Consider the following 27,013-nt stretch of genomic DNA (forward strand, 5'->3'; position numbering starts at 1 on the left):
AAAATACCTATTTGTCTTGCTCTCCTCTGTTGAAATGTACCTACTTTCCAGGACTATACTGTACTGTTTCTGGTTTGGGATACTGGTATCTACCAGCTCAGCTAAAAATTAGTGTTGGAAAGTTCAGCTCTTCACTTCTTGTATGCATGGCCATTTGGATATTTCGTTAGGATCTGAGTGCAGAAGAAAGCGGCCGCTCACGGCATTAGGCTCTTTTTGGAGCCGGAATTTTTCTTGTGAAAGTGAAACACACAATAGAGCTGTTGAAATACAAATCTTAATGTGTTGCACTTTCACAAGAAGGATTTTGTCTTATATTTAATAGAACTGTAAAAATTCCATTGAAAACAGAAACTTGCACAATAAAAAAAACTGGTTCGGTTGCTTTTCACAAGAATTTAATTACTTGTGGAATTGCAAAATATCTCTGTCAAAAAGCAGCTTGTGCTGGTCGGATGTTTACTAAAGCAAAGAGATGAGCAGATTATCAGACCATTACAAAGAAGATAGAAAACTCAGGACATTGCTGGGTTCCACACTAATGCCCTAAATAAAATTCAGTACCTTGTAAAGAGGGAACACATATACAGCCACCACACACATGCTTATACACACACAAACATGCACACACATGTACACATACTTACATACACACATACTTACACACACAAACATGCACACACATGTACACACACACATACTTACATACACACATACTTACGTACACACATACGTACACACATACTTATACACACACATACTTACACACATACTTATACACACAAACATGCACACACACAAACATGCACACACACATACTTACACACACCTACACACATACTTATGCACACAAACATGCACACACACATATATACACACATACTTACACACACACATACTTATACACACAAACATGCACACACATACACACACACACATACTTATACAAACACATAATCATATACACACATACTTATACACGCAAACATGCACACACATATACACACACACACACATACTTATGCACACATACTTATACACACACATAATCATATACACACACATACTTACACACACATGTACAGCCACACACATATACACACATACTTACACACATACACACACACACACACACACACACACATGCACACACACCTACACACATACTTATATACACAAACATGCACGCACATATACACCCACACACATACTTACACACACACACACACAAACATGCACACATATACACACCCACACACATACTTATACACACACAAGCATGCACACACATATACACACACATACTCATATACACACACATACTTACACACACATATACACCTACACACATACTTATACACACACACAAACGTATACACACACACAAACATGCACACATATATACACACACACATACTCATATATACATACACATAAATACACACACCCACACACCCACACCCACACACACCTACACACATACTTATTCACATAAACATGCACACACATATACCCACACATACTTATATACAAACACTCATATACACACGCATACTTATACACACACAAACATACACAAACATATACACCCACACACATACTTATACACACGCAAACATGCACACACATATACACCCACACACATACTTACACACATACTCATATACACACACAAACATGCACACATATATACACCCACACACATACACACACATATACACCCACACACTCACATACTTATACACACATATACATATACACACACAGACATAAACATTTATACAACCACATGCACAAATATACATACACAAATATGTACTACACATGTACACAAATACACACACATACACACTAATTTGCATGCACACAAACACACACACACACACACACATTTATATATATATATATATATATATATATATATATATATATACACGCAATATTGTGCAATATTGTTGTCTGGCATTTCTAGGACTGGACTTTAAACTTGGATTTTTCATCAAAAATATAAATGTCCCTTGTCACTCAATAGTAATATTAATAATAACTATTTGTTTCAGGAATAATTATTGTAACATTTTATCCTCCCAGTCTTACAATGCTCACGTAATACAGCAGGGCTTAGCTAGATGGCGCTAGACAGACAGCAAATGTGTCTAAGTAGTTCTAAATAAAAAATCTCTAAAAGGCTCTGGAAGTTACGATTTAACTCATGACTCAAATACAGTTACAAAATAACTTTATAGATTTGTTTTATTAGCAAATTTACCTCTTTTGTTTTATCCTTTTGGAAAATGTAGCTCCTGTGCATGAGAGCATACTGAGATAGGCTCATGAGCGTGCACATGTCTTCAGTATTAGGGTTATAACATTGTTGCAAACACTGTTACTATATAATGCTCAAGCCACATGCATGTTCCTGGGCCTACCTCAGTATGCTCATGGATATGAGTTCAGTTTCAACACAAGAGACCAAGAGAAAGAGGAGAATATTTACTGTAAAGTTTTATTTAAAATCTCTGTTTGTTTTTAGTTAACCCTTTGGCTAAGTCATAAATGTTTAATTTTGTTCTCCAGGTCACTTTAAAGGCAAACAAAACCCACATTTTTTATTTCATGATTCAGACAGAGCAGCAATTTTAAGAAACTTTCTCATTTACTCCTATTAACAAATTTTCTATGTTCTCTTGTTATCTTTATTTAAAAAAGCAGGAATGTAAGCAAAGGAGTCGGCCCGTTTTTGGTTCAGCACCTAGGTAGTGGTTGCTTATTGGTGGCTAAATGTAGCCACCAATCAGCAACCACTACCTAGGTCCTGAACCAAAAACGGGCTGGTCCTTTGCTTACATTCCTGCTTTTTCATGAAAGAAAAAATGTGGGTTTTGTGTCCCTTTAAATCAATATATAGTGATGCAACATGTAATTTTGTACCAAGACTTCCAGTCGCATCTATTCCTAGCTTAAAAGGACATTATAGTGAATAGTATGCTGGGGTTATTGGGTTAAAAAGGCTGATTTACTTATTTATTGGCAATAAAAAGGCTAAAACATCCTTTGTAGCAGCTTATTAACGTTAGCTGTGCAGAACCAGTGCACTACTGAAATGTACTGTATGTCCCTTTAACATTCTGTATGTCCCTTTAATCACACCGAGAGCAAAATATAAATGAAATATACAAATAAGGTCAGAAGACTTAACACCATATGAAGGTGATAAATGGAGCTTGTTATATAATAAACCTAATGTGCCCTTGCTGATGAGGCTGACTTGCTGACCCCCTCAGATTAGTAGACACTCAGTTTCCTTCACTATCCCTTTACTAGAGGCTTGGTTATTTGCATAATAATCATTTTCTTCATCTGCAATAGCATTTCCATAATTACAAATAAACATGAGTAAAATTGCTACAATAGTTCAGTATCTCTGTAAGGTGGTATTAACAATAAAAGAACAGCTTTAGAGAATAAATAAAACCTAAATGTATTGAGAAAAAAAAAGAAATAAAATAGAAACAGAAATAAATATTTACTGGCTACTTGCAGAAAAGAGTAAAACATGTGTTGCAGAGGAGGAGAGGCAGAAGTCTGACATGGGCCCCTGGGCCCTATCTTGTACAGCTATGATATATTATAGGTTTGTATATACAATCCTGCACTAACTATACTGTGGTTTCCCTTGTTACATAGCTGCACTGATTGATTTAAATAGAGCTGTGAATTATGTCATAATTAGCAGCACCAAATAGAACAAAAATAAATATTCTTAATGAAAAAGTGAAGTTAAATGCATATATTCTCTTTATTTTTCAGTATATCTTTATATCCTATACTATAGTTATTCAGTGTATGTTTACAGGTCATTTAACAACCAGCCAGTACAGTTAGAAGGAGGAGGGGAGCCAGTGACTTATGGACAACAGGTACAATTACTTCCTGGTGTGTGTCCCACAGCTCCTCCTCCCGCAGGTAATGTTTCTATCTGCCTAGGGCGGCTGAGAGCACAGGAGAGATCCACAACTTCAGGTAACAGCTGCATGTTGCAGGCAACTTACATGTATGTGTCTGATAGGTGTGTGTCACATAAGCTTAGGGTATCTGTGACTTGTCCCAAACTTATCCTCTGTGTGATACAGTTATTGTGTTTTGTTTCATTGCTCTGTGCACTCTCTGGGCTGCTCTATATATTTACAGTCAGTGATTTTCTATCTCTCTATAGCTTTCACTGTTTCCTGTACCTTCCCTATACTGTGCTTTCTTCCCATACACAACTCTTTCTTGTCACCTGTCTGTACCTTATCTATGTCTTGTCATCTATCTGTACATTCCCTATACTGTCCTCTCCTTTCCATACACAACTCTCTTGTCACCTGTCTGTAACTTATCTATGTCCTGTCACCTGTCTGTACATTCCCTATACTGTCCTCTCTTCTCCATACAAAACTCTGTCTTGTCACCTGTCTGTAACTTATCTATACTGTCCTCTCCATACACAAATCTGTCTTGTCATCTATCTGTACCTTCCCTATACTGTGCTCCCTTCCTCATATACATCTCTCTCTTTCCCCCTGTCTGTACCTTCCCTATACTGTCCTCTCCATACACAACTCTCTATTGTCACCTATCTGTACCTTCCTTATACTGTCCTCTCTTCCCCATACACAACTCTGTCTTGTCACCTTCTATATTTCTTCCCTTCTACTTCACACCTTCTCTCTTGTCACCTCTTTTGTCTTTATGTCTCTTTAGCCCCCACTGACCTATCTCCTGTAAGCCTCTGTCCCTGCTGAATCAATCCATAAAGCTATTGTCCTATCATGTATCTTCCATTTCTCCCCTTCCTTTCTGACTCCGTGCCCCTGTACCCTGCCCGCCCCTCTTGTTGTGTATCTGTCCTGTTTTCCCTCACCCCATCTCTTTTCTGTATCTCTCTTAATCTCTCCTTTATGGCTCTTAAACTCAGTATTTCCCCTCAAGGCTTATTTCATGTTTCTTATGTTGGAGATGCCCTCCCCCCTTCTCTCACTCTCCTCTGCCCAGCTCATGCCCCTTTACTACTGTTCTCTTACTTCTAATTTCTTTCACCTTTTGGCTTTTCCTTATTGTTTGTATCTGTGGTTCTCTTCTCCATCAAACCCCACTCTCTAAGTGCACTGTACCCCCTTTATTAGTTTTTCTCTGTAAGCTGAATCTTTCTCTCCCTCCCTCCCTCTCTCTCTCTCTCTCTCTCTCTCTCTCCCCCCCCCCCTTTCTGGATTCCTTCAGTTGATCAGTGTCTTTCTAGTTCAAGTCTCACTTGCGAAATACCTTACTGCAGCAATATATGTGACTGTGTGTGTGTGTTTACACAACCTGCTGCAGGTCACATTCCAGTCTCCTGTCTTTTGTTAGGTAGTTTTGCACACTTGAGTTTCATGTCAGATGAATGGAATGTTATGACACGTGCAACATCAGGTGTCACTTCAGTGAGTTTGTGCAGTTACAGTGCATTTGTCACACATGCCTCTCTTTTTATCAGCTATCTCTAGGAACTTCCTCTCTCGGTGACACCTGGAGTGACATTCCCTGCATATGGACGGTGAGGACTGGGGCATATTAGTTTCTATTTCTCTTGGACAACCTTTTTGTGTTTCGGGGATCACAAATGCCACACTTGTATGAACTGGTATAACCAGACAATTACATATTCTGCCCTGTCACATGCTTAAAACTATGTGAAGAAATACTGAAGTAAACCAGCTGGCATTTGGTTATTAGGTTTGGGACAATGCACAGCAAACATGTCAGTTTGGCAAATGTAACCCTACTAATAAGATATCACCATAATATCAAGACAGAGAGAGACCAAGTCTCACACTTTCAATAGGGGGCGCACAATACCAAAAGAAACAGATGATAGACTGTTAGCAATGTGTAATCTAAATAGATAATGGACTCTCAATGAAAGATAATAAAAATTACGAATCTGCTACAAATAATGTATAAACATACAACAAGAACGGGTAACAGATAAAGTCCCCAAAGTCCAAAAAGACAGTAATTCGGCTAACCTTGGGACTGGTGTACGATGATATAATGCTTCCAGTTATTGGAACTTGTACGGGCTGCACTCTCCATTCTCCTTCCCCGAGTGGTAATACTAAACAAGATCAATATGTGCATATCTGATGGATATAAAAGTCAAGAACATGAGCACAGGGTACTCACATTTGCGAGGAGCACACCAATGTGCTAGTGGGCCCAGGCTGGTTATCGCAGCTAACCAACTGGCTGATCCCCCTGTACTTGGGCTGGATCACAGGTAATAGTAGGTGGAGATGGTCCATCTCATATGGTAGCAAAGGTGCACAGAGAAAGGTTCAGGTAGTGATATCTTATAAAAACATTTATTGTATAAAACAACAGCTGAATAAAACAATATCAACGAATCCTTTAAAACAGAGCAGTTCTACACTGTTTAACTGCGCAATTCTACACCGTTTTAACAGATTCGTTGGTATGGTTTTATTCAGCTGCGATAACCAGCCTGGGCCCACTAGCACATTGGTGTGCTCCTCGTAAATGTGAGTACCTTGTGCTCATTTTATCATCCTGACTTTTAGATCCATTTGATATGCACAGATGGAGCCTCTTTTTGTTTGATCTTGTTTATAATGTGATATCACCATATATTTAATGCTTAGGAAATAAGTATATGCATCTAGTCCTACTCACAGCAAAGCTACTGAAGGCAGGACCTGTATACAGCTTTTCGCCTAGATTTAGAGTTTGGCGGTAGCCGTCAAAACCAGCGTTAGAGGCTCCTAACGCTGGTTTTTACCGCCCACTGGTATTTGGAGTCAGTCATTAAAGGGTCTAACGCTCACTTTGCAGCCGCAACTTTTCCATACCGCAGATCCCCCTACGCCAATTGCGTATCCTATCTTTTCAATGGGATCTTTCTAATGCCGGTATTTAGAGTCTTGGCTGAAGTGAGCGTTAGAACTCTAACGACAAAACTCCAGCCGCAGAAAAAAACCAGGAGTTAAGAGCTTTTTGGGCTAACACCGGTTCATAAAGCTCTTAACTACTGTGCTCTAAAGTACACTAACACCCATAAACTACCTATGTACCCCTAAACCGAGGCCCCTCCACATCGCCGCCACTCGATTAAATTTTTTTAACCCCTAATCTGCCGACCGCACACCGCCACAAGCTACGTTATACTTATGTACCTCTAATCTGCTGCCCCTAACACCGCCGACCCCTATATTATATTTATTAATCCCTAATCTGCCCCCTCAACGTCGCCGACACCTACCTACACTTATTAACCCCTAATCTGCCGACCAGACCTCGCCGCTACTATAATAAAGTTATTAACCCCTAATCCGCCTCACTCCCGCCTCAATAACCCTATAATAAATAGTATTAACCCCTAATCTGCCCTCCCTAACCTCACCGACACCTAACTTCAAGTATTAAGCCCTAATCTGCTGACCGGACCTCACCGCTACTATAATAAATGTATTAACCCCTAAAGCTAAGTCTAACCCTAACCCTAACACCCCCCCTAAGTTAAATATAATTTAAATCTAACTAAATAAATTAACTCTTATTAAATAAATTATTCCTATTTAAAGCTAAATACTTACCTGTACAATAAACCCTAATATAGCTACAATATAAATTATAATTATATTGTAGCTATTTTAGGATTAATATTTATTTTACAGGCAACTTTGTAATTATTTTAACCAGGTACAATATCTATTAAATAGTTATTTACTATTTAATAGCTACCTAGTTAAAATAATTACAAAATTACCTGTAAAATAAATCCTAACCTAAGTTACAATTAAACCTAACACTACACTATCAATAAATTAATTAAATAAAATACCTACAAACAAATACAATTAAATAAACTAACTAAAGTACAAAAAATAAAAAAAGAACTAAGTTACAAAAAATTAAAAAATATTTACAAACATTAGAAAAATATTACAACAATTTTAAACTAATTACACCTACTCTAAGCCCCCTAATAAAATAACAAAGCCCCCCAAAATAAAAAAAATGCCCTACCCTATTCTAAAATTAAAATAGAAAAGCTTTTTTACCTTACCAGCCCTGAAAAGGGCCCTTTGCGGGGCATGCCCCAAAGAATTCAGCTCTTTTGCCTTTAAAAAAAAAACATACAATACCCCCCCCAACATTACAAACCACCACCCACATACCCCTAATCTAACCCAAACCCCCTTAAATAAACCTAACACTAAGCCCCTGAAGATCTTCCTACCTTGTCTTCATCCAAGCCCAAGCGGGGGCTGAAGAGTGACGTCCATCCTCCGGCTGAAGTCTGGATCCAAGCGGCGGCTAAAGAATTCCATCTTCGGGCAGAAGTCTTTATCCTATCCGGGCAGAAGAGTCGATCCGGACCCGCAAACATCTTCATCCAAGCCGCATCTTCTATGTTCTTCCATCCGATGACGACCGGCTCCATCTTGAAGACCTCCAGCGCGGATCCATCCTCTTCTTCCGACGACTAGACGACGAATGAAGGTTCCTTTAAGGGACATCATCCAAGATGGCGTCCCTCGAATTCCGATTGGCTGATAGGATTCTATCAGCCAATTGGAATTAAGGTGGGAAAATTCTGATTGGCTGATGGAATCAGCCAATCAGAATCAAGTTCAATCCGATTGGCTGATCCAATCAGCCAATCAGATTGAGCTCGCATTCTATTGGCTGATCGGAACAGCCAATAGAATGCAAGCTCAATCTGATTGGCTGATTGGATCAGCCAATCGGATTGAACTTTAATCTGATTGGCTGATTCCATCAGCCAATCAGAATTTTTCTACCTTAAAGGGACGGTATACTGTAAAATAGTTTTTCCCTTAATGTGTTTACAATTGCTTTTTTTTACCAACTGCAGAGTAAAAAATGTATGAAAATTAGCTTTTTAAGGTTTATTTGTGTATATTAAAGCTCTGATTTTGTGTTTTGAAGCCACAGCCTAATAAAATAGGTTGAGCTTGTAGGTATAATCAGATTTCATTACTGTATCACATTGTGCAAATATACCTGCTTCTTTATCTTATATCTGTCCTTAAAACAATCACCAATACTTTGAGAGAACAATGGAAAATCAACATTTTATTGCCTTATCTCTACTTTATCACACTGGGAGTGTAATTTCTTCTGCTGGCTGTGTTTACAAAGCTTATCTATAGCTGGTACGCGCGGCCACAAACTTTCAGAATAGGTGGGGCTACCACATGCTAAATTAACAATTTCAAATGCCAATATAAGGGTAAAGGAGCTACTTGTAAACAATTTATTACACTCCAGCAGGTAAAGTGGATCATTGGGAACAAATTAAAGGGGAGAACATTTTTGAGTAAACTGTCCCTTTAATTCCGTTTGGCTGATAGAATCCTATCAGCCAATCGGAATTCGAGGGACGCCATCTTGGATGACGTCCCTTAAAGGAACCGTCATTCGTCGGGAAGTCGTCGGTGAAGATGGATGTTCCGCGTCGGCGGGATGAACATGGATCCGGAAGATGCCGCTTGATAGAAGACTTCAGTCGGATCATGGACCTCTTCAGCTCCCGCTTGGATGAAGACTTCAGCCAGATCATGGACATCTTCAGCCTCCCGCTTGGGCTTGGATCAAGACATCGGAGGCTCTTCTGGACCGATCGGGACCCGGTGTGGTGAAGACAAGGTAGGGAGATCTTCATGGGCTTAGTGTTAGGTTTATTTAAGGGGGGTTTGGGTTAGATTAGGGGTATGTGGGTGGTGGGTTGTAATGTTGGGGGGGGGTATTGTATGTTTTTTTTTTACAGGCAAAAGAGCTGAATTCTTTGGGGCATGCCCCGCAAAGGGCCCTTTTCAGGGCTGGTAAGGTAAAAGAGCTTTTCTATTTTAATATTAGAATAGGGTAGGGCATTTTTTTATTTTGGGGGGCTTTGTTATTTTATTAGGGGGCTTAGAGTAGGTGTAATTAGTTTAACCCCTTAATGACCGGACCATTTTTCAATTTTCTTACCCTTAATGACAATGGCTATTTTTACATTTCTGCAGTGTTTGTGTTTAGCTGTAATTTTCCTCTTACTCATTTACTGTACCCACACATATTATATACCGTTTTTCTCGCCATTAAATGGACTTTCTAAAGATAACATTATTTTCATCATATGTTATAATTTACTATAAAAAAAAATATAAAATATGAGGAAAAAATTGAAAAAATCACACTTTTTCTAACTTTGACCCCAAAAATTTGTTATACATCTACGACCACCAAAAAACACCCATGCTAAATAGTTTCTAAATTTTGTCCTGAGTTTAGAAATACCCAATGTTTACATGATCTTTGCTTTTTTTGCAAGTTATAGGGCAATAAATACAAGTAGCACTTTGCTATTTCCAAACCACTTTTTTTAAAAATTAGCGCTAGTTACATTGGAACACTGATATCTGTCCGTAATCTCTGAATATCCCTTGACATGTATATATTTTTTTTTAGAAGACAACCCAAAGTATTGATTTATGCCCATTTTGGTATATTTCATGCCACCATTTCACTGCCAAATGCGAGCAAATAAAAAAAATCGTTCACTTTTTCACAAATTTTGTCACAAACTTTAGGTTTCTCACTGAAATTATTTACAAACAGTTTGTGCAATTATGGCACAAATGGTTGTAAATGCTTCTCTGGGATCCTCTTTGTTCAGAAATACCATACTTATATGGCTTTGGCATTGCTTTTTGGTAATTAGAAGGCCACTAAATGCCGCTGTGCACCACACGTGTATTATGCCCAGTAGTGAAGGGGTTAATTAGGGAGCTTGTAGAGACCTTGAAGGGTTAATTTTAGCTTTAGTTTAGTGTAGTAGACAACCCAAAGTATTGATCTAGGCCCATTTTGGTACATTTCATGCCACCATTTCACCGCCAAATGCGAGCAAATAAAAAAAAAGTTACATTTTTCACAAACTTTAGGTTTCTCACTGCAATTATTTACAAACAGCTTGTGCAATTATGTCACAAATGGCAGGCATATATGGCTTTGGCGTTGCTTTTTTGCAATTAGGAGGCCACTAAATGCTGCTGCGCACCACACTTGTATTATGCCCAGCAGTTAAGGGGTTAATTAGGTAGCTTGTAGAGAGTTTGCAGGGTTAATTTTAGCTTTAGTGTAGAGATCAGCCTCCCACCTGACACATCCCACCCGCTGATCCCTCCCAAACAGCTCTCTTCCCTCCCCCACCCCACAATTGTCCCCGCCATCTTAAGTACTGGCAGAAAGTCTGCCAGTACTAAAATAAAAGGTGTTTTTTATTTATTTATTTATTTTTTTAATTATTAATCTGTGATGGACCCCTGCCTTAGCCCCCAACCTCCCTGATCCCCCCCAAACAGCTCTCTAACCCTCCCAACCTACCTATTTGCCACCATCTTGGGTACTGGCAGCTGTCTGCCAGTACCCAGTTTTCCCCAAAAAAGAAAGGTTTTATTTTTTTTATTTTTTATTTTTTTGCTAAACACAGCTTTTTCTGTAGTGTAGCTGCCCCCCCCCCCCCCCCCAATAACCCCACCCCCCTACCCTAGCAGATCCTATTATTTTAAGAAGAAAAAAAACGTTTTCTGCCCCCACCTCTCTCTTCTCTAATAATTGGTGTCAGTGGTTGCTGCGTGCGCGCGCGCACATACACACATGCACGCGCGCGCGCCCCCGCAGGCCCCCCTCTGCACGCTCCCAGCATCCGGCGTGCACAAAGCACTTGCAGGAACCGGATGCCGGGGAGCGATGGGCCGCCCACCCGCCTCCCCTGTAAGCTCCCACCCACCAACGAACGGCACCATCGCTACCGGTGCAGAGAGGGCCACAGAGTGTCTCTCTCTGCATCGGATGCTTTTCAAAGGGTATTGCAGGATGCCTCAATATCGAGGCATCACTGCAATACCCTGAGAGCTGCTGGAAGCGATTGCGATCGCTTCCAGCACTCTCTTAGACAACTGACGTACCAGGTACGTCCATTGTCACTAACTGACAGTTTTTGCAGGACGTACCTGGTACGTCAGTTGTCACTAAGGGGTTAAAATTGTTGTAATATTTTTCTAATGTTTGTAAATATTTTTTTATTTTTTGTAACTTAGTTCTTTTTTATTTTTTGTACTTTAGTTTGTTTATTTCATTGTATTTATTTGTAGGTATTGTATTTAATTAATTTATTGATAGTGTAGTGTTAGGTTTAATTGTTGATAATTGTAGGTATTTTATTTAATTAATTTATTGATAGTGTAGTGTTAGGTTTAATTGTAACTTAGGTTAGGATTTATTTTACAGGTAATTTTGTAATTATTTTAACTAGGTAACTATTAAATAGTTATTAACTATTTAATAGCTATTGTACCTGGTTAAAATAAATACAAAGTTACCTGTAAAATAAATATTAATCCTAAAATAGCTACAATATAATTATAATTTATATTGTAGCTATATTAGGGTTTATTTTACAGGTAAGTATTTAGCTTTAAATAGGAATAATTTATTTAATAAGAGTTCATTTATTTTGTTAGATTTAAATTATATTTAACTTAGGGGGGTGTTAGGGTTCGGGTTAGAGTTAGCTTTAGGGGTTAATACATTTATTATAGTAGCGGTGAGGTCCGGTCGGGAGATTAGGGGTTAATTATTGTAGGTAGGTGGAGGCGACGTTGGGGGCGGCATATTAGGGGTTAATAAATATAATATAGGGGTCGGCGGTCTTAGGGGCAGCAGATTAGGGGTACATAGGTATAATGTAGGTTGCAGCGGTGTACGGAGCGGCAGATTAGGGGTTAAAAAAAAATGCAGGTGTCAGCGATAGTGGGGGCGGCAGATTAGGGGTTAATAAGTGTAAGGCTAGGGGTGTTTAGACTCGGGGTACATGTTAGGGTGTTAGGTGCAGACTTAGGAAGTGTTTCCCCATAGGAAACAATGGGGCTGCGTTAGGAGCTTAACGCTGCTTTTTTGCAGGTGTTAGGTTTTTTTCAGCTCAAAATGCCCCATTGTTTCCTATGGGGGAATCGTGCACGAGCAGGTTTTTGAAGCTGGCCGCGTCCGTAAGCACCGCTGGTATTGAGAGTTGCAGTGGCGGTAAATTATGCTCTACGCTCCCTTTTAGGAGCCTAACGCACTGAAAACGCAGCCCTTCTGTGAACTCTAAATACCAGCGGTATTTAAAAGGTGCGGGGGGAAAAAAGCATGCGTTAGCTACGCGGGTCGTTACCGACAAAACTCTAAATCTAGCCGTTTCACTGCTAGCTACTGCAGCCAAGATGGTATTTTGTGCATTTCACAGAAAAGAAAACCACATTTAGATATAGTAATAGTCTAACATATAAAGGGAATCAGTCCCTTAAAAGGACACTGAACCCAAATTATTTATTTCGTGATTCAGTTAGAGCATGCAATTTTAAGCAACTTTATAATTTACTCCTATTATCAACTTTTTATTGTTCTCTTGCTATCTGTACTTGAAAAAGAAGGCATCTACGCTTTTTGTTTTCGTTAATAACTCTGGACAGCACTTTTTTTATTGGTGGATGAATTTATCCAACAATCAGCAAGAACAACCCAGGTTATTCACCAAAATGGGCCTGTCATCTAAACTTGCATTCTTGCATTTTAAATAAAGATACCAAGAGAATGAAGAAAATTTGATAATAGGAGTATATTAGAAAGTTGCTTAAAATGTCATGCTCTATCTGAATCATGAAAAAAAATTTTTGGGTTCAATGTCCCTTTAAGTCTCAAAAACCAATCTAAGATAAAATGTGCATAACATGCGCACTACTTATACCTCTCTTGTCATAGAGCTGTATAACAAGACAGTGATCAGTGACTACGTTCGTATATACAGCTGTATAACAGGACAGTGATTTGTGAATACATATGTATGTACAGCTGTACAACAGGAGCGTGAGTGTGTGTGTGTATTGTATGTATGTTTGTGTGTATGTTTGTATGTATGTGTGTGTCTGTGTGTATATATATATATATATATATCTGTATCTTTGTGAGTGTGTGAGTATATGTATGTGTGTGCATGTATGTTTGTATGTATTTGAGCATCTGTATATGTTTGTGTGTGTATGAATTTGTGTGTCTGTATGTAAGAGTTTGTTTGTACATGTATGTATATGAGTGTGTGTTTTATGTGTATATGTATGTGTTACGGGTAGTCATATATCTGAGTAATCCTAGGATTACCTGGGTAAAACTAACATTACCCCAGCGGCTGTGGGTAAAGTCAGGTGTAAAATCATACATCCGGCTTAACATGGGTAATCCTAGGATTATCCACACACGTCTGGATAAATCTACCTGCTTCAACGCTTCTGGATAAAGCCCATCTACACACTTTATTTTGCCTCTGCCTGGGGGGTTGAAGGGGGGCACCCCGCCGATCCTCTGGCATCCACCCAAAGTGAATCTTGAGGAATAAGGTTTAAAAGGGGGGCTTCACCCACTATTACCCCCCAGGCAGAGGCAAAGAAGATAGTGAAGATGGGGAATTACAGCACATTGTCTATATGTTTGATGCAGTGATTTGCAAGGACGAAAATAGTGCTGTGATTAACTTTATCCAGAAGCATTTGGGTAATCATAGGATTATTCGGGTAAAGCCCAATGTATGATTTTACATAGGGCTTTACCCGCAGCCGCTGGGTAATGTCAGTTTTACCTGGGTAATCCTAGGATTACCCGATATCTGACTTTACCCGCAACATATGCACGTATGTCTATGTATGTTTCTCTGTTTGTGTCTGTGTGTCTGTGTAGTTGTGTGTATATGTTTGTGTGTTTATGTGTAACGGTGTGTATATGTTTGTGTGTGTATGTGTAACGGTGTGTATATGTTTGTGTGTGTATGTGTAACGGTGTGTATATGTGTGTGGGTGTATGTGTAACGGTGTGTATATGTGTAACGGTGTGTATACGTGTGTGGGTGTATGTGTAACGGTGTGTGTATGTGTAACGGTGTGTATATGTGTGTGTGTGTAACGTTGTGTATTTGTGTGTAACTGTTTGTGTATTTGTAACCGTGTGCATATATACTGTGTATATATATATATATATATATATATGTATATATGTGTGTGTGTAACTGTGTGTATGTGTAATGGTATGTATATATTTGTGTGTATAACTGTGTATATATATATATATATATAGTAACCGGACTGGGCGTGATTGGGCGACGTGACACCACGTGGTCACGCTACGCAGCAACGTCATGCCGTCACTGCGTACATGGTTGATCGCATGCAGGAGTGCCAAACGATAATGTATATAAGTCTGCGTGTGTTGAGGTATGATAGGTGAGTTGTTGGGCATTAAGTTGTCTATAACTTTTTCTGACATTTGACAAAGGTGTTTTGTGAACACCGAAACGTTATGTCGTTTTAACCTTTGAATACTTATTAAAAGTTACGTTTTATTGTGAACAGTGAGTGCCTTTTTTTGCTTCTGGATTTGTGGATTTCGTTTAAGTGCACCCTGGCTGCTGTACAGACTGTTTAAAGTGCTGATCCGTTTTTGGGATATTATATATATATATATATATATATATATATATATATATATATATATATATATATATATATATACAGTATATTGTGACAGAACCCAAGGCATAGTAATGGAAGGTGTCTATATTCCCTCAAAAGTGCTGCTGTGCGGGTATGGTCTGACAACCCCAGGGAGAATTGTTATGTTTGTTTACCACATAGAGAAAATATTTGATTTATTTATGGGTCCCTGGGGTGGAGCATTTGGAGAGTATGGCGGGCCAGTTTGCAGGTAGCACGTTATGTCAAAAAATCCAGTCCAGGAATTCTGTCTGACTCAGCTAGCTACTCACCTGCATGTGGTAATTGACAGCAGGTGCTAATAAAATCCCCAGTCAGGGGTTGAGAGGTAGATTTGCCAGCAGTAAAGGGAAACTGCAAACACTCTCCTGAGAGGAATTATCTCTAAAGGACAAACAAAGTTTGAAAGGTCTGTGCATTATTACTTTTGTGAAAAGCTACTTAGTGCAGACAGTTGTACTTGTTAGTAAGTGCTCAGTGGAGCAAGCCTCTTTTGTTTTGTTTATGTTTATTTTGCCTGTTTTTGCCAGACCTGATAATAAACAGACTGTATTTTATAAAGCTACAACCTGGTATGGTGTTTCCAGCTTTGAAGACTGTGTGTTTCCAAGATCCCAGGTCACATATGGTGGAGAAGGCGGGCAATAAACTGATAGTCTGTTAAGGAAACAATACCACACTTAAAATAGAGGAAGTTGTAAAGGCTTTACTACAGGCTATGGCCTCACAGCAACAGGCCACTGCCACACAGCAGCAAGCTACTGCCAGCCAGCAAGAAAATATTGCAGTACTACAACAACTGATATTAACGCAAAGAGAACAACAGCAGAATCTCACACTGTATTAAACCTGGCACATAGCCACATACTTGGGGGACACTTGGGGATTGAAAAAAACAGAAAGAGAATTCTTAGGAGGTTTTATTGGCCAGGTGTAATGGCATCTGTCACAAATTATTGTTCTTTTTGTCCTGAATGCCAATAAACTGCCCCTCTTACAGCATACCGTAGCCCCTTGTTGCCCTTACTCATAATTGAGGTCCCATTTGAACGCATTGGTATGGATTTTGTGGGTCCTCTTGTAAAGTCTGCAAGGGGACACCAGTATATATTGGTAATAGTAGACTATACTACACGTTACCCTGAGGCAATACCCATGCGTACTACTTCAGCAAAAGCAATTGCTAAGGAGATAATGTTAATGTTCAGCTGTGTTGGGATTCCCAAAGAAATATTAACAGACCAAGGCACTCCATTTATGTCGAGAATTACAAAGGAGTTGTGTAATCTCCTTCATATAAAGCATCTGAAAACATCAGTATATCACCCACAAACTGATGGTCTGGTAGAACGATTTAATAAAACACTAAAGGCTATGCTCAAAAAAGTAATTGATAAAGATGGGAAAAACTGGGACTTCCTTTTGTCTTATTTAATGTTCTCTATTAGAGAGGTCCCTCAAGCCTCTACTGGGTTTTTGCCCTTTGAACTTTTGTATGGAAGACACCCCAGAGGATTGCTAGACATAGCTAAGGAGACATGGGAACAGGAGTCAACCCCTCACAGATGCAGGATCAGATGACAGTCATTATGCCCTTAGTTAGAGAACACATAGAAAATGCCCAACAGCATCAGCAGAACAGCTATAATAGAAATGCCAGGGTTCATGTTTAACCCAGGAGACAGAGTACTAGTCCTGGTTCCCACTGTAGAGAACAAATGTTTGGCAACATGGCATGGGCCATATGAAGTCATTGACAGAGTGGGGGAAGTAAATTACAATTACAGTAAATTACAAAGTAAGACAGCCTGGGAGACGAAAGGAGGTACAGATTTACCATGTGAATTTACTTAAACCATGGAAAGAAAGAGAAACACTTGTGGCTATAAAAATAGCAGACCTCCCTACAATGGAGAAGAATAAACCCGTAGTCAATATCGCAGAAACCCTGACTATCCACCAGAAGAGGGAGGTAAAAGACTTCATTACATTAAATAAAGATGTTTTCTCCTCAGTCCCAGGAAGAACTACGATAATAGAGCATGAAATTGTCACTGAACAGGGAAAAAGTATAAATCTAAAGCCATATAGAATACCTGAAGCCCGGAGGGAAGCAATCAAATCGGAAGTAAAGAAAATGCTGGACCTTGGGGTAATCAAAGAATCCCAAAGTGACTGGAGTAGCCCAATTGTGCTTGTACCAAAGCCTGATGGCACAATTAGGTTTTGTAATGATTACCAGAAGATGAATGCAATATCCAAGTTTGATGCATACCCCATGCCAAGGGTTGATGAACTTGTGGAGAGACTCGGGAGAGCCAGGGTCCTTACCACATTGGATTTGACCAAGGGTTATTGGCAAGTGCCGCTTACAGGACGGACAAAGGAAAAGACTGCCTTCTCTACTCCAGATGGGCTCTTCCAATACAAGGTGTTACCTTTTGGCCTACATGGTGCTCCAGCAACATATCAAAGAATGATGGACCGGATCTTAAGGCCACATGCTCATTATGCCGCAGCTTACTTAGATGACGTGGTCATACATAGTGAAGATTGGGAGTCTCACTTGCCAAAAGTGCAAGCTGTCCTTAATTCCATAAGAAATGCCGGTCTGACAGCAAATCCTAGTAAATGTACCACTGGCTTGGAGGAGGCCAAGTATCTTGGCTATTCCATTGGAAGAGGAATAGTGAAGCCACAACTTGCTAAATTTGAAGCCATAAGAAATTGGCCACCACCTATGACGAAGAAACAGGTCAGAACATTTCTTGGGCTTGTTGGCTACTACAGAAGGTTTATCTCCAACTTTGCTATTATAGCGGGTCCTTTCACTGACCTCACTAAAGCAAAAGCTCCAGTAATAGTGAAATGGTCCTCTTAAGCTGAACAGGCATTTCAAAATCTTAAGGAAGCCATCTGTAGACAACCAGTGTTAGTCACCCCTGATTTTTCAAAGGAGTTTTGCTTTACAGACGGATGCCTCTGATATATGGCTTGGAGCAGTGCTTTCCCAGGAAAGTCAAAGTGAAGAGCACCCAATACTATACCTGAGCCGGAAACTTCAAACTAGAGAAAATAACTATTCAATTGTTGAAAAGGAGTGTCTAGCAATTAAATAGGCTGTTGAAACTCTCAAATATTATTTATTGGGCAGAACATTTAACCTAGTTACTGATCATGCACCTCTCAAATGGACGAGTCAATATAAGGATAATAATAGTAGAGTTACACACTGGTTCCTTAGTTTGCAACCCTATCACTTCTCAGTTGAACACAGGGCAGGAAGTAAACAGGGTAATGCTGATGGCCTTTCACATATGCATATGCTTTTGGCCATGGTCGCTCACCCCACTAGGTCTGAGCTGGGGGGAGAATGTGTGACAGAACCCAAGGCATAGTAATGTAAGGTGTCTATAGTCCCTCAAAAGTGCTGCTGTGCGCGGTATGGTCTGACAACCCTAGGGAGAATTGTTGTTTGTTTACCACATAGAGAAAATATGTGATTTATTTCTGGGTCCCTGGGGTGGAGCATTTGGAGAATAGGGCAGACCAGTGCTCCAACCTGCAGTTTGCACGTAGCACATCATGTCAAAAAGTCCAGTACAGGAATTCTGTCTGACTTCACCTGCATGTGGTAATTGACAGCAGGTGCTAATAAAATCCCCAGTCAGGGGTTGAGAGGTAGATTTGCCAGCAGTAAAGGGAAACTGCAAACACTCTCCTGAGAGGAATTATCTCTAAAGGACAAGCAAAGTTTGAAAGGTCTGTGCATTATTACTTTTGTGAAAAGCTACTTAGTGCAGACCTTTTTTATACTTGTTAGTAAGTGCTCAGTGGAGCAAGCCTCTTTTGTTTTGTTTATGTTTATTTTGCATGTTTTTGCCAGACCTGATAATAAACAGACTGTATTTTATAGAGCTACAACCTTGTATGGTGTTTCCAGATTTGAGGACTGTGTGTCTTTTCATGTGACAACACTGAAGAAATGACACTTTGCTACAATGTAAAGTAGTGAGTGTACAGACTGTATAACAGTGTAAATTTGCTGTCCCCTCAAAATAACTAAACACACAGCCATTAATGTCTAAACCATTGGCAATAAAAGTGAGTACACCCCTAAGTGGAAATGTCCAAATTGGTCCCAATTAGCCATTTTTCCTCCCCAGTGTCATGTGACTCGTATTAGGATTTTTTTAATTTGTAATTTAGTTTTTTTATTTTTTGTTAATTTTATTGTTTTAAAATAGTAATGTTAGGTTACTTTATAGTTTAAACCTCGTTTTTTTTATTTCACAGGTACGTTTTTATTTATTTGAAGATAGTTATATTGTAAATGTAATTTTAAATTAGGAGGTGTTAGGTTTAGGGGCTTAATAGCTTAATTTAGTGTGTTACGATGTGGGGGGGGGGGCGGTTTAGGGGTTTAATAAGTTTATTTTATCAGTAGTGATGTGGGGGACCAGTGGTTTAGGGGTTAATAGGTTTATTTTATAAATAGCAATGTGGGGGGCCGGCAGTTTAGGGGTTAATAGGTTTATTTAGTGTCAGGCAGCAGATTAGGGGTTAATCATTTTATTTAATGGCGGGGAGCAGCGGATTAGGGGTGTTTAGACTAGGGGTTTATGTAAGGGTGTTAGGTTTTAACATAACTTTATTTTCCCCATAGACATCAATAAGGTTGCGTTACGGCGATCGCCATTCCGCGATTACAGCTGTTATTTTTTTTCTGACACTTTCTCCCCATTGATTTCTATGAGGGAAAGCGTGCGCGAGCACGTAAAGTCAGGGCGGCCTTGGGTTTTGTAAGGGTATGAAGCTTATCGCACCATCCCGCACAACAAGAGAAGGTTTTTCAGTAACTTGTAATGGCAGCGCTATGGAAAGTGCGATAACGTTCAGTTTTTTACGTTGTTTACGCACCCGGTATAGCGCAAAACTTGTAATCTTGGCCATAGAAAGTGCATAGAAAAGAAACAAAAAACTCTAGGCAGAAGTTTTGAGGTCTAACAGCTTTATGCATTTCTTTTCGTACTGGTTCTAATATAAATCTATTTCCGATGGAAGTTAACATTGTAAAATGACTCTGCAAGTATTGCACGTGTAGTATAGAGTGCACTGCAAACAAGTAATGGCAATGCTCCATAACACTAGCAGTTTTGTGCCTGACTCTGGCATAGTGAAACCAAAATAGAGCTGATATTTAAAGGGATAGAAAAGTCAAAATCAAACTTGCATGATTCAGATAGAACATGTAATTTTAAGACACTTTTAAATTCACTTCTATTTTCAGATGTGCTTTGTTCTCTTGGTATCTCTTGTTGAAAAAGAATACACACATATCCTATACTAGTGGGAGCTGCTACTAATTGGTGTATGCACACATTTGTCTGTTGTGATTGGCTAACTAGATGTGTTCAGCTGCCAGTAGTGCAATGGTGTCCCTTAAGCAAAGGATAACAAGAGAATTAAGCAAATTTTATAATGGAAGTAAATTGGAAAGTTGTTTAAAATGGTATGTTGTATCCAAATCATGAAAGAAAATGTTGGGGTTTACTGTCCCTTTAATTAGCAGTTTCTGGAGAGAAAAAAATTAACCTTATTATATTCACTCCAGTACATATACATAAAGAATGCTAATGTTCATTGCTGCCCTTTAAAAAGAGAAATTCTGAAACAAAAAAGCATATTAAAGGGACAGTAAACACCTTTAGATTTTAATATTTTTTTTTATGCAAGATACATTCATTTTTGTTTTTGCTCTTTGTATGTAATTTAGCTCTGAAAATTAAAGGGACATGAAACCCAACTTTTTTTTCATGATTTAGGTAGAACATACAATTTTAAACAACTTTCAAATTTACTTCTATTATCAAATGTGCTTCATTCTCTTGGTATCATTTGTTGAATGAGCAGCAATGCACTACTGGTCTCTAACTGAACACATGGGCGAGCCAATGACAATGGGTATTTATATGCAGCCACAAATCAGCAGCTAGAACCTAGGTTCTTTGCTGCTCCTGAGCTTTCCTAGATAAACCTTTCAGCAAAGGATAATAAGAGAAGGAAGCACATTAAATAATATAAGTAAATTGGAAAGTTGTTTCAAATTGTATGCTCTGTCTATTTAATGAATGACTAATTATGACTTTACTGTCCCTTTAAGGATTTTCTAATTCTCTGCTGACTTCTGAAGGCTAACCCTGATACATATATTATAAATAGGCTTTAGCAGAAAACTGCTGCAAAAGAAGCACTTTCTACTAATATAATGATCGTGGATAGGCTTGTCAGCTCCAGACTGAAACCCAGATTAGCTACTCCAACAGGCAAATGGTTTACTAAGGGCTAGATTACAAGTGAGGTGCAAACGGTTTTGCGCTAGAGCAATCGTGTTTTTGTTTGACATTTTCATTCTGCTGATATTATGTATATATTAAGTGAAGCAAAATCACGATTGCACTAACGCAATATCCCTTTAAACTTCAATCCTTACCGCGATCCCAGAGCTGTGGTTAACTGTTTTCCGAAACTAAAAAGTTACACAAAGCACTTCAAAAATACATTACAAAATACAGTTACACTCACATTAACACTGTCTATTAAAATTATTTAAATAAAATATAAGGGCCCAGAAAAAAAAGTCAGGCAAATGGCTTTAACATTGAGACACATACATATACATTGCTAAAGATGTATTTATGTGTGTGTATGTGTGGGTATATGTATGTATGTATGTGTGTGTGTGTGTGTGTGTGTGTATATGTATGTATGTGTGTGTGTGTGTGTGTGTGTGTGTGTGTGTATATGTGTGTATATGTAAGTGTGTGTGTGTATATGTATGTATGTGTGTATGTGTGTGTGTGTGTGTGTGTGTGTATATGTATGTATGTGTGTATGTGTGTGTATGTGTGTGTATATGTATGTATGTGTGTGTATATGTATGTATGTGTGTGTATATGTATGTATGTGTGTGTATATCTATATGTGTAAATATATATTAATGTATTTATATGTGCATATATGTTCTTACAGTCATATATACACATTAATATATATGTACACATATGTAGACATGTATAAGTGCATAAGAGCCCTTTCCCATTAAGCAGATAAAAACATGATAAAACATATTTATGCAATATTCATATTTAATAAAGATTTTAACTATGTATTTACTGTAAATATTTCACATTTGCTAAAGTGAATATTCTGTTTGCGTGATGGGTGTTGTTTTTTTTAAAAAAAATTCTATATTGACTTCTATGAGGAATGTGAAAATGCAATGGAGTTTGTGCAATCTCAGGTGTTAGTTTTCCCCCACTTTCTTTCTACATTGATTTCTATAGGGGAATACATGCACGTGCACGCAAAAACTTAAGTTATGTTTTTGAGCTATTCAGGTTAACGCTAGCACAAAATACGTTTTTTGGAACTGGTTATATGAACACCATCTGATAAACTACAGCGCCACTTATAATTGAGCGTTAAGAGTTTTACTATTAAAAAAGAATTGTAACAAACAAGATGTTATTTTGTTTCTAAAACATTTAGACTTTGCCAATGTGTTATTCTATAGTAACAGAACAAAATGTAGTAACCAGGTGTTTACTCTTTTTTTAATTGGCACTAAATGAGGGATCTGGTGTCCCTAACACCTACTTGATACAGTGGAAGAATAAGGAGCCGTCCTGCATTCTGGTAATAATGCTACTGACGGTGCATAATATAATGTACAATACAAGTTGTTTTAATCCGGCTGGGTCTACAATGAATCACTTATGACCAGCACTGTTTATACTGATTTCTTTTTAGAATATGTTTAACAATGATCCAGTCAGACATATTACGCATTATACTTAGATAAAACTGCAGTTAATGAGTTTTTAAAAATAATGATTTGCTGGTCAGTTAATACTTTGGATGAGTCGCAGAAGTTAACTGCAATAACAGAATATTTAACCACATAGATGGCCTCTCTGGCATACAAGTGGTTAATATTACTATACATTTACAGACCTGTTCAGTGTCTTCTTGTACTGACACACAGTATTCCTATTTCACTCCAGAGCAGAAGAGAACCAGTGAGCCAATCAGCATTGGCATACATATGTATCTGCCAGTCACATGCTGTGTGCTGCTAAGGACCACATGGTGCTTGAGCGGTACTTTGTGATTTCCCACATCACATAGGCTAAACTTATAGTTACCATGGGACATTTGTGTAATAATAAAATACTAACAAAGTAGAGCACTTTATTGTTGCACTTACTTGTCTATAAATACACAAGTTTCTCTATACATGTCTGAACCTTACAAATAAAATGTTGTTATATATATATATATATATATATATATATATATATATATATATATATATATATATATTATTCCAATAGTTTAGTCAGACCAGCTCTAAGAGCACCTGATGTAGTCTATATAAAGATAGGATTACCTATGACTGCTAATATGTGAGTCAAGGGTGCAAGGTGGAATCAAAAAGTTAAAATATGGTCATTAATGAGTTCAAACAATGCATGCATATGGATAGCTGTTAGTGCATATTGAAATTGCATATGTATAGTCATTAATGAATCAAGGCAGTCCAAGCATCCTTGCATTAAAACAATTTGCAATATTGCCCTGTTGTTTTTGGATTGAAATAAGGCAATATAGGATATAAGCAGAGAGGATCTGTTGTGCCTTGACCGGGCCCTGGAAAGGTTTTTTGTTTTTTTGGTTCACACCAAGTGTTGTCACTCGCACTTATATTTGGCGTTATATGCTTATTAATTACAATTATTTTTATTTTTAATTTTTCTATTTTAAGCTGTATAGCGCCTGTGTTATTTGAATCTTATGGTTTCTTTTTAGTTTCCATATTATTCTCTTTTTTCTCACATAATTATTAGAGGTTGAGAGTTTCCTCTTGTTAATCACAGGCTTAATAGGGTTCTTTTTGCGCAGTTAACCCTTTCTCTTGTTTTCTTTCACAAGGATGCTTGGACTGCCTTGATTCATTAATGACTATACATATGCAATTTCAATATGCACTAACAGCTATCCATATGCATACATTGTTTGAAGTCATTAATGACCATATTTAATTTAATTTAACTGTTTATGTCATGCTGCTAATTGCATTTGTCTGCTGACAGCTATATACAACCACAGGACATTACCATACCTGCCTCTTATATCTTTGTCTGTATTTTTTAAACCGTTATTATATGTCATGTCACTAATGACATTTTTGTATGATACTGATATCTATTAATTCTGTGATGGTACAATTATATAGACATATAGTTTTCCCCTATGGCCACAGGTCTGTTTTAAAACCATTTTATATCCTATGAGAGAGACCAGGTTGGAATAAAACACTTTTTATTTCACCTTTATCAAGTCCAGTGAGTGCTTGTGTTATAACTTGGATATTTGAACTTTCTATAGCACCCTGGCAGAATTGAAATTTACTGTTCGTGGGAGTGCACTTATTTCAGTGGATTATATATATATGGTTGCTGACTCTCCCCTCCATAACCATAAACATGCTGCACAGTAAAATAATTTTGCCCGTTCTCCACCTTAACGAACAGCATGATGCACTATATAACGATGCTGAGTATCTTTCTGTTCCTCCATTCCCATATAATGATTAATGATGAATATCACAATATAATTCCACTCAGTGTTGTGTAATGATGATATCGGAGGAACAGTAAAATCAGCATAAACATTGCTTTATGGTCCCTGAATCCCAGTTAGAGCTATTTACATATGTCAGGTAGAAATATGGAGCTAATTGGATGGTTTTCTGGGATACATATTTGGCTGTTTCTTAGATCAAAGTTCTTATTTAGTTCATATGATAAGAACTGTTAGACTGAAAGAGAGAGCACATTTATTTCCTGTCACTTTTACAATCTTAGATAATCTAGACTTGCATACTATCTCGTTTGCTCTCCGATTCCGGCTTGTCCTATTCCTTGAGCTAAGCTATTAATATCACGAAACCCATCTTCTATAAGAAATAGACTGAAAAACGTTTTTAATCAGAATCTTTGTTTAATAATTTGCAGACTCTTTTTGTGATGGGTTGCTTGTTGAGCCTTCTTCTGTGGATCAAGATTTATGGCCGACCCTGGGCTCTAGTCTGTCTCTCAACTGTACCCTGCGACTGAGGAGTGGTTGTAATGAGACCCTGAACTGGCTAAAGGATGGAACCATTGTACCCAATGAGTACAGAGAGCAGCAGACCTCATGGTAAGAATCCGCATGAAAAGGACTAATCTGTACATATGTTATGATGCAATGCTTCATATATGACAATTATGACATTGTCTTCTGGATCCCTAGCATTTATGAATGAAATGAAGCCATTACCAATTTTCAGCTAACCGAATGCTGACGTTGATGTGCAAATATTATGCCCATCTCTAGGTGTGAAGGGTATTATGCCCTTTACAACTAATATTAAAAAATATGCAATTGAATATTTAATTAGCAGCTCCTGAAAAACAAAACAAAATTAATAAATTATAATCACTACAGTAAAATGAGCACCTTGTACAGATACATACAAACTGCTAATATAATATGTACAATTTACACATTTAAATAAAATCATATCAATGTTAGCTTTAATATTATATCTATAGATAACAAGTACTAATAACAAAGACTATTACATGTATTACATCCTGAAATATTATATATCAAAGTAATGAAGAATTCCTAATTATAAAAAATTGTATTATTATAAGCATTAAATAAAAATGATTAAAAACATATTAATTAAACAAATGAGTTTGATATAGATGTAAATTAGTTTAATAAATATTTATAATTATATTTGTGTGTATAATGCATCAAGATGTTGCATACACAAACAAGTTTTTTTTTATGCAGGTTAGAGTTGCTAAGCAACATATTCTGAGATGCTATTTTTCTTCTGAACAAAAATACCAAGTAGCCAAATGCTAAATGAAAATGAGGTCAGCTGCTTTCCCGCTGGGGATTGGAAAAATGATCATGGTGTTGTGACCTGTTGTAAGGTGTGAGGACTTAAATGCTGAGCAATAAAACTAAAGTTAGAATGCAAGTTGTTAGATATGTAGAGGACCATACGAGTATGTACAAGAGCTGATTTGGCTGTAGACTGTACAAAAAGGGATCATACAGCTAATTTTAAGAGTGCAGATGATCTCAGACAGAATGTTCAAAACTTTTTATTCTATTTAAATTCCCTTCTCCCCTCTCTCTGCACAGAACACTGTGCATGTATATAAGACACTTGCTACTAATGCAGGGCACCTGTAAGGGTTAGGAATGCTAAGAACTGGAGTCTGGACCCATTGCACCCCATGAATTGCCACTAGGGGGAA

At 38.0% G+C, this 27,013-nt stretch overlaps 1 protein-coding gene across 1 annotated transcript in view; it reads left to right on the forward strand.

Annotated features, from left to right (window-relative positions):
- The first annotated feature begins 3,956 nt into the window (after positions 1 to 3,956).
- The window catches only part of SIGIRR (single Ig and TIR domain containing), a 119,830-nt gene continuing 96,773 nt past the window's right edge, over positions 3,957 to 27,013 (forward strand). Inside the window, exons 1-3 of the mRNA XM_053720510.1 lie at positions 3,957 to 4,023; positions 5,516 to 5,575; positions 25,709 to 25,892. Of these exons, the coding sequence (XP_053576485.1) occupies positions 5,569 to 5,575; positions 25,709 to 25,892 (191 nt within the window). The 5' untranslated portion in view covers positions 3,957 to 4,023; positions 5,516 to 5,568. The remainder of the gene's footprint in view (positions 4,024 to 5,515; positions 5,576 to 25,708; positions 25,893 to 27,013) is intronic.

Source organism: Bombina bombina, chromosome 7 (genome assembly GCF_027579735.1).
Source record: "Bombina bombina isolate aBomBom1 chromosome 7, aBomBom1.pri, whole genome shotgun sequence".
NCBI lineage: Eukaryota > Metazoa > Chordata > Amphibia > Anura > Bombinatoridae > Bombina > Bombina bombina.